A 10,003-nucleotide genomic window follows, 5' to 3' on the forward strand; every position below is an offset into this window, starting at 1 on the left:
CAAAACCCACAATGAACCCATATATTATTAAACCAAAAAAATGAACAAGAAATATAAAATTTAATCAAAACCCATATATTTATATATTAAATTGAAATATTTAATAAATAAATGCATGCGTAGAAGTTGGCATTGAGTGGAGGAGAGTTGGAGTAAACTAAACTTCCGGACTGTTTTCACAATCCAATCCATATATTTATATTTAATAGATATATTTGGAATGAAAAAATAAAACAAAGGAAGCAGAGTTACCTTTGAATCAAACTGGGGTTCACCATCTCTTTGCACTTACACCCCGCCCAATTTGATGTTAGAGATGTGAGAAATCTTGTGCCAGTTCTCTCTAGTCCCTCGTTGGTAACATTCTTTGAGAAGCTATGAACCAGGAATCTCCAATTCCTTCAATGATGGAGCAGTAAGCAAGTAGTCTGGCAAAGACTTTAGTCTGAAGCAGTACAAAGTTTTCATGGACTGAAGACATGGCATTATTTTTATTATTATAGGATTTGTGACAATACAATTATCATTATTTTCTTCTTCTTCTTCTTCTTCTTCTCCCGTTCCTCCCATCCCAACCCATTCTTCCCAGTTGTATAAATGATGAAATTGGAGAGATTTCAGCTTTGGGAATATGATGTCATAGGCTTTCTTGTTCTTGGAATCTTCTATTCCCAGAAATTCATCTCCCACCTTCTTCACTTTACGAAGCCCCGATATTGCTAATACTTCAAGGAATGGCAACTGGCCCAAAGAAGGCAAATGCTCTAAATTTCCACAGTCAAAAAGTTGAAGCTTTTTCAGTGTGGTCCATGACATCAACCAATCAGGATAAATAGTGTTGCCCGTGTAGCCCTCAATTTTTAAATATTGCAAGTATGGTGGTGGCTCTAAGGCATTCAATACTTTTACATCATTCTCCATTTTACTTATACCTACTTCACATTTGTGAAAAAATAATAGCTCCAATCCACGGAGATGTATTTTTTCTTTCAATTGTGCATTATGATCCTCATCTACATTTACCACATTTTGCATCCCCTTTATTTTAAGAGTCCCTCGAAGTTGATTTAGATTTTTTAACTCTCCAAGTTTACATCCTTCTCTATCATCCTTATCACTTATGTTGAATGTACTTAATGTTCTAAGACCAATTAACTTCCCAATCCCTTTTGGAAATACCACATTGCTCCAATAATAATCATCATGAAATATAAGACATCTTAAGTTAATTAGTTTACTCATCCCCTGTGGTAATTTCTTGAAACAATCAATATTCACAATATTCAAAGTTTGTAAATTACATAGATTGCAAAAGGTTTCAGGCAATTCTACTATTTTAACATTCTCAGATATAAGGAGACACCTTAGATGAATCAAATTTTCCACTGCATCTGGAAGTTTCTCAATTGGACAATCCAAAATTAATGTTCGTAAACATTTAAAATGATGGAATGAGTTTGATAGGAGCATCTTAAACTTATAATCCCTTTCACGTGAAACAAGAAAGAGAGTGCGTAGATTTTTTGCACGATAGATGGATTCAAGACATTGCATTTCTTTTGAAATTTTTAAATGTAAATGACGAGCACTTTGACAATCTATCTCCAACTTCTTATCACCATCAATTTTGAAGGATTCATTTTTGGTAATAAATTGGGCAAAGTCATGCACTATATCATGCATTTTGCAACCTATTATCTTGCCATCACTATTCTCATCTTTCTTGAAGTCTTGGAAGAAAGAGCACATGGCTAATTTTTCAAAGTATTCTTCCGCAATAAGTTCTATTTCCATATTTTTCATTGACTCAATATATCCTTGTGCCATCCAATGGAGGACCAATTGCTCTCTAGAAAAGAGATAATCTTTTGGGAAGACAGCACAATATGAGAAACAACGTCTCATTGTTGAGGGTAGATCATAATAACTTAATAACAATGGTGCCAAATTGCCTTTTTCAAAATCTTCTAATTCCCACATACCATTTTCCGAAATCATATTCCATTGTTCTCTACTTCTCTTGTCTCGCATAAGGCTACCTAGAATCTTTGCAGCAAGTGGTAGGCCTTTACATTTAATTGCTAGTTTTTTACCAAGATCTTCTAGGTACTTGCGTTGCTCCTCATTAGAAAATGCTATTTTACTGAAAATCATCCAGCAGTATTCATCAGACAATTCCTTCAAATTTATAGTGAGAGCACTCCCTATTATCTTCGCAACCCTTTGTTTACGTGTGGTTACTAGAATTCTACTGCCATGGACACCATTTTCTAAAGCAAGTTTGAACGGCTCCCATTTTTGGGAGTCTTCAGTCCACACATCATCTAAGATAAGAAAGAACTTTTTGTCCTTAATCAAATCATGAATTTTACACAAGAGAGTTTGCAATTCAGTATCATCGAGGTGTCCATGTCTAGGATCAACCTCATTAATGATTGCTTTGGCAACCTTGCACTGATCGAATGGATCAGAAACACAAATCCACATTCTTTTTTGAAAATGGGCTTGCACATCAGGATGATTGTAGACTAGTTGGGCAAGAGTTGTTTTTCCGATACCGCCCATACCCACTAAGGAGATGACACAATGAGAATTTCTTTCTTCTTGACTACCCACACCTAATAAGTTTCTTAGTAGTTCATCCCTATGTCTATCATGGCCAACTATATGGGACACATCTACAAATGACGTAGTTGTTGGTCGCTCAACCACTTCAGGTTGCCTATTAAAGTCAATCCCAAAGGTTGCTTTGTCTTGGACAATCATATCTAACTTTTCATTCAGTTTTCTTACCATGTGACCAACATCATGACGCTGAGGAAGGTTAAAACAACATGACGGAGATGGGACGAAGGAGCATACCTTCTTCTTGACAACAACAAGAGCCTTTGTATCAGCTGGTTTTCCTTCTTCTTTCTCAATCTCTGCTCTGATCCTTGCACTGTTCCATGTGTCCAAGAAGTCATTTATCTCATAGTACTGGCCTTGGAGCTGCTCTAACCAAAGCTTCTCAGTACGCTGCTTCACAGCATGTCTTTCCTCAGCATCGTCCAGCATTGCCTTGATATGTCTGAGCTTGTCTTGAAGCTTTTGGACTTCTTCTTCAACGCCAACTAGCAGCTTGATCTCTTGCTTAGCAATCTGACCAGTGATTGAACCCAATGTCTTGAAGAGATGAATGAGTAGTGTATCAGCCATAGCTAATGGAGAATGAAAGTAAAGTTGGATTGAACCATGGTTTTAAAAACCAAACCGGTCATAGAACCGTTTTTTTTTTTAATTTCCGGTTGGACCCCGGTTTTTGACCGGTTTTTGGCCGGTTTTCCGGTTGTTGACCGATTATTGACCGGTTTTGGAGCTTTTAACCGGACTGGATTGGCTCCCGGTTCCCGGTTGAACCGGTCAGACCGGCCGGTCCGGTCCGGTTTTTAAAACAGTGGATTGAACAACACAAGAAAGAAACATAAAGTGTTTAGCAAGTGCGCTTGTGCATGTTCCCGATCTGACCCATTTCTAACGCATGTCGTTGGCAGTGGGGAAGAGATCAAGCAGCAGTGGGGAGGAAGACAGGCGGCGGTGAAAGCAGAGCAGATCAGCAGAAGACGGAGGCGTGTTGAGGAAGATAGGCGGCGGTGAAGGCAGAGATCAAGCACCGATCTGACCCATTCCTCCCTTGGCGATTTCCCCCTCTATCTTCGTTTGATGAGAATCAAATGTTGTAATGTGTGTGACCTTTAAGTTTGCATGTTTTGATGGGATAGAGAGAAAGAAACTTGCAGACGAAGTGGTAAGAGAAAAGAGAGAAAGGAAGAAGAAATAAAAAACAGAGAGAGCTCTGCAGAAATGGAATGTTCCGGAGGAAGTGGTAGGGAAAGAAAGGGGAAAGAAGGAAAAAATAGAAAAGAGAAGGGTAAGTGTGTGGAGGAGAAAAAAAGAAAAGAAAAAAAATGGATAAAAAAAGAAAAAAAAAAGTAAAGAAGTAAGAAAAAAATAAAATAAATAATGAGAAATTAAAATTGAAAAATGTTATCATAATATTTTCACAATATTTTTATAATAAATTTTAAGTTGTAAGTTATTATTAGTTAATATTAGTGAGAAAAAATATTTTTTTTAGAAATTTTGAAAGTATTTTTTAAAATAATTTTTTAAAATGTATTTTCGCAATACTTTTACAATACTTTATATATATTGTCTTTTTTTTTTTTTGTAATTTATAATTCAAACCACCACTTTTATAAGTAGTAGCTAAACACACAACTTTTTAAAAATAACTTTTAACAAATTTTACTAAACAGTCAACTTTTTTTTAAAAACACTTTTTTTTAAATTCTACTTTTTCCAAGAGGCTAATTTAAAAAAGCTGAACCAAGTGCACATCGCTTTACAAATTTTCTAAGCAAAGTGGGGTCACGCGGTAACGTTGATTACATAACATATTAGCATAAATCACGGAACTTTCGCGTGGCCCAAGAAACAAAAGTAATTTTTTTTTCCTTTATGGGAAAAGTAATCTTGTTGAATTTATACTAAAATCAAAATTAGAGGGGAAATTAAAATTTACATTTTATATGTTATCAAAAAAAATTTTACATTTTATATCTTTATGAGGGTTTTTTTTTTCTTTTTCCTTTTTTTTTTTTCCCTTCTCTTTTGCCATATTAAGAATGACGTTTAATAAACCGCGTACTTTCCCAATTTATAAATAAACTCAGTTTAAGGGATATTCAAAATTAAACTTTATAGTTTTACAAATTTTAATGAAACCCTAAAGTTTTATATCTTTTTCAATTTAAACCTAAGCCTTCTGGTCATTACAGTGACCGTTGCAAATTGCCACTGAAATAGAATGTTTCAATAAGTAATAAAAGAAAAAGGGAATATATGTGTAAGTGGAACATAGAGAAATTAACTTGGAATTGGAAATAACATATTTGGATTTTTTTTTTCTTTTCTTCTTCTTCTTTTTGTATCTGATTGTATGAAGAAAAAATTATTTTTCTTTCACAAAATGTAAAAATATACATTTTAAAATATAAAATTTAATATGAAAGGCCACCTGTCAAATTCAATGGTATTTTTTTAAAACCAATTTAGTTTCAAATTATTTCATTTAGTGTGCACTTGGATTAGGGTTGGAATTAACATGTTGCCCCGCCTAACTAACTTATCATGTCTTGCACAATTTTTTTTCCACCCCAAAGAGATAATTGGACAAGGACAAGTTCTTCTCACTTTGCTTGATCCCAAGTGTGTATATATTTATAATTTATATTTAAATTATTTATGCGTATAATTTATTATTTTCTATACATAACTAGTTATAATTTATTTATTTTATACATATTGTATTACTATCTCCAAACATTTGCCTCTCATTCTCTCTAAGTATTATCATTATAGCCCTTTCCCTATCTATTTTCATCTTTATCTCATCAACATTAGAGCAATCTTATTAGAATTAATAAAATTCCTCAAATCAGAATTTCCTTGCCTTGAAGAGGAAATGAGGGATCCATGGTATGACCCTATCTTGCTCCATTGTCATCCATAATTTGGATATGTTTTCCTAATTGCTTATTTATTGAGAGTAATTTAAAATAATGTAAAAAATTAGTGGAATATTTTTCCTTTGTTTGGGCCCACAAAAGAAGCTCAAAAAATCCCCCCAAAACTTTTTCTTTTAGCTTACCAAAGGAAATTCTCCTTTTCTTTTATTATTAATAATTTCACAAGTTGCATGGGTTAAAATCTAGTTTATCATTATGTGAAAATTGTTACACAAAAAAAAAAAAAAAGAAAAGAGATTTATCCTTTTCTCTTTTATATATTCTTCCACATTTATTATTAATAATTCCAAGAGTTGCACAAATTACAACCTAGTTCATCATTACACGAAAATTGTTATGCAAAAATGAGATTTCGTTAAATTAAGATTAAGATGTGTAGAGTTCTTATAAAAAAAAATTAAAAAAAAAAAAAGGAAACTTATAAAGGATAAGAAAGATATATATTTCGTGAGCATATATTTTTTAATTAACGTTGTTGTCAAAAAGATTCATAATGTGTTCTTTTTCAGTAATCAATGTCCTTTGTTTTTTTTTTTTTTTTTTTTTTTTTTTTTGTCATACTAACGAGTACCCTTAGAATATTGATTAACAATCCAGTTAAAGAAAGTTTTTATGGGGAAAAAAAAAAGCAATTAATGTTTTGACAGTTTTTTTTATTTTCCATAAAAATTATGTCAAAACTTTCCTAAAATGAATTATTAACTAATGGCCTAAGAGCACTCCACCTATTAGCTTCACGTTAGCATCAATCATTGACATTATTGACATTAGTGTTTTTATAGGGCCGTCATACTTTTTCATCTACCAATTAACAAAGGGTGTTTTTTAAGTTTTTAACAAACATTTATTATTTAAAAGGGATTCTCAAAAAAAAAAATATATATATATATATATATATTATTTAAAAGGATAAGGATCTTTTTAAAATATGAAGACCGAAAACTACATGTGTAACTAAAGCAATTGTTTATTCAGCAAAAAAAAAAAAAATTAAATCAACTGTTTTATAAATTTTTTTAAAAAAATTACATTTTGCCCACATAGGAGTTACCTGAAAAACATTTTGTCTACCTGTGATTTAAAAATTGACACTTTATCCACTTGAAATTAACTCTATTTGTTTTCTTCTCGAACCATAAAAAACTAAGAAATCAAGATAGAAGATCTAAAAACTAGGTTTTGTAAATATTAAAACCTAACTTTTACATCTTTTTTCATATATCAACATTTAGATCTTCTATTTTAACGCATTAAGAATTTTGACGAGGGCTGTCTCTATTTGCAACCCAAACTATAGTCTTATTTGAGATATTCTTGTACCATATTCCTAAATATAGATCCCCAGAACCTCCGGCACTGAAGAAGCCAAGTTCAAATTTTTGGCCTCATGATGAAACCAATGTTTGGCTATCATTCATGGACCATGTTGCAGTTATGCTGTCAGCTGCAATTGAACTTTTTGGAAACAAGAATATCAAAGAGAAAGAAATGGTGAGAAACAAGAGGCTGACTTTCTGATTCTCCATCAGTTTCTTGATCTTTCATTTTACTTACTCAAATAAATCTCATGCCTCAACTTTTTCTTCTTATTCAAAGTGTAAAGTTGAATGCTTTTAATAAGGCATGTAAGAGCATCCACAACCGGTTTTGCTATCTCATCTTATTTTACTATCCCAAAAAGCTACTTTATCAATTATACCATATCATTTTACAATACACCCAACATCCCAAAACAATATTTTTTTCTCATTTTATTTAAATATTATTTTTTATTCCTTTTTTTTACTATTTTTTTTTTCTCTTCCTTTTCTTCTCTTTCTCCCTTAACCTCTAGCACCGGCCACAACTAAACAAACAATCACCACCACGCCACCACTACCCTCGGCCCAACAAAATCCCACCAGAACCAAAAACCCAAAAAAAAAAAAAAAACAAAAACAAAATAAAACCCACCAAGTACCCACTACAAACCCAGCAAACCCATAGTAACCCAACCAACCAAACGCCAGCCACCAAACCCAGAAACCGGCCACCATGTCAACACCACCAAACCCACCAAACACCGGTCTTCATGCCAATCTCCACGCCGGCCACCAAACCCACCAAACGCCGGTCTCTATGCCAATCTCCACATCGGTCTCCACGCAGATCTCCACCGCGCTGACCTCCAGCCACCACACCCATTTCAGCCGCGCCACTAGCCTTGCCACCATGCCGATCTAGAAATCCGATCCAGCGTGAGCTCTGATCTGGCTTGGTGATTCGGCGTGAGCTCTGATCTGGCATAGAATCAATCGAGAGAAGCTTGACAATGGCGAGAGAGAGAGAGAGAGAGGGGATGAGAAAGAGAGAAGAAGAGAGAGAAAAGAAAGAGAAAAAATGAGAGAGGAGAGAGAAATTGCCAGGTAAAACGTGGAGAGAATATTAAAAAATATTATTTTTTATACCATTCAGCTACAGTACCATCTTACATTTGAGATGGTATTGTAGCTATATGTCAAAAAATATTTAGCCTTTTCCCATTTGGCTTTCCTATTGCTGGGATTTTTTGGGCTTGTATGCCAAATGTATCTTACATTTGGCATATGCAAGGCTGGCTACGATGCCCTAATAGACCTGCTAAAGAATGCAAAGACTTTGTCAAGTGCAGAATAGTTGTATGTCATGGGCCTGACCTTCCATATAATGGAAGTCTTAATTGCCTTCCACTTCAATTACCAAGAAGATCAATTAGAAAATAGAGAACTCTACATATAATAATAATTTGTTAATAAAATTCCTGAGTCACTGCAATAATTCAACAGGAAATATGCAAATTTTATACGCAAGTTGATTAAACAGCGATTGAACCCAACTGCTTGAAGAGATCGATGAGTAGTGTACCAGTCATAGCCAATGGAGACTCAAAGTAAAGTTGGATTTGACAACACAAGAAAGAAACAGAAAAGGTTACCCGGTTTCCTTTGTAGTAGTTTTGGACAGGAGTGGCAAAGATATTATTTTGTCCTTTGATAATACTGGATAGAGAATAAAGCACTGTTAGGTACTGTCTTTGTCAAGTCAGATCTGAGCGGGTCTCACAATTTTCAAATTATTTACAATGGGAAATCATTAGGTAAAGAGCTAGTGTAAAACCAGTGTTTTACGTCAGCCAATAACATTAGGCCACATGGACTTTTTTAATTAAACCCCTCTCCAAACAGCCAAAACTCACGCCATTCACCTCAAAAAAACAGAAGAAAACAGAGAAACCCCTAAGCTCTAAGCTTTACTTCCTCTTCCTTTACTTCCTTCATGCCGAACCAGAAAACAGACAAAAGCTCACGCCTTCACCTTTGCTTCCTCTGCTTCCTTCACGCCGAACCTCCACACCGCCACACAGATCGCAAACCCACTAAATAGTACGGCTCGCTTAAACCCCAAATCAGAACCAGAATGAGTTAGGAAAAAATTTCTAGTTTCCTCTGCTTCCTCCCTCTTCCATCCTCTACTTCCTCTTGCCCAAATCTCCACCACACCACACACCGAAGCATACCGCCATACAAGTCACCGGATTCGTTGCTAGAGCTTGTAAACATGTCGGAGCCATCGTGAGCATGGTGTTGCGATGCAAAGGTTTGTTTTTCATGATTTTCCTTTTTCCCCAATTTGGATTTCGAATTATTGATGGGTTTGTTTATGGGTTTATGGGTTTTTTCTGGAGCCTCATGAAATATTTGTGGGTTCTTTTTTTTTCTTCTGTATTTTGGTATCTTTATGGGTTTTGATTAGATTCCTAAGTGTTAGGGTTCAACCCGTATCTTCATGGGTTTTGATTAGATTCCTAAGTGTTAGGATCAGTTTTTGCTTAGTTTTTGTTATTTTCGTTTGTTATTCCTAAGTGTATGGATTACTTTTGTTTGCTTTTGAAATTGTAAAAATTAGTGATTTTTCCTAGTGGGATTTTACCCCTTTGCAGTCTCCTCTTCACGGCTGGGCTGCTCCTTCGTCGGGCTTTGCTAAAGTTAATGTGGATGGTGCTTGTTCCATTGATGGCTGCAACATCTCGGGTGTTGGAGTGATCCTCCGGGATGAAACTGGTCGGGTGATTGCTGCTCTTTGTAAGGCTCTGCTGTCACGCCCCAAACCTGATACCCGAATTTGTGACCATGACCGGCATGCTAATATCAAGCCTAAACTTGATATTAACAAGAACCAACTTAACTTTTACAAAACTTTTACCAAAAGCTTCCCTCTTACTTTTCATCCTTGTTTCCTTACTTAAATGATATAACTTTTCACTTGATAGTTAGAGCATCTACACTGTACTCGAAATATAACATAATCCACCATTCATTTAATTTCCACATTTTCACATAATACATCTCTTAATACTTTAAGGTACACAACTTTCATTAGATCCTAAAATACACAATACTACAAAGCTAAACATC

The 10,003-nt window shown here is 34.6% G+C and overlaps 1 protein-coding gene across 1 annotated transcript; it reads right to left on the bottom strand.

Annotated features, from left to right (window-relative positions):
- Positions 1–375: 375 nt before the first annotated feature.
- Positions 376–3,198, bottom strand: LOC115980341 (putative disease resistance protein RGA3). The gene has a single exon (XM_031102604.1). The coding sequence runs from the start codon at positions 3,196–3,198 to the stop codon at positions 376–378; it is 2,823 nt and encodes a 940-aa protein (XP_030958464.1).
- Positions 3,199–10,003: the final 6,805 nt, after the last annotated feature.

The sequence above is a fragment of the Quercus lobata genome, chromosome 3 (genome assembly GCF_001633185.2).
Source record: "Quercus lobata isolate SW786 chromosome 3, ValleyOak3.0 Primary Assembly, whole genome shotgun sequence".
NCBI lineage: Eukaryota > Viridiplantae > Streptophyta > Magnoliopsida > Fagales > Fagaceae > Quercus > Quercus lobata.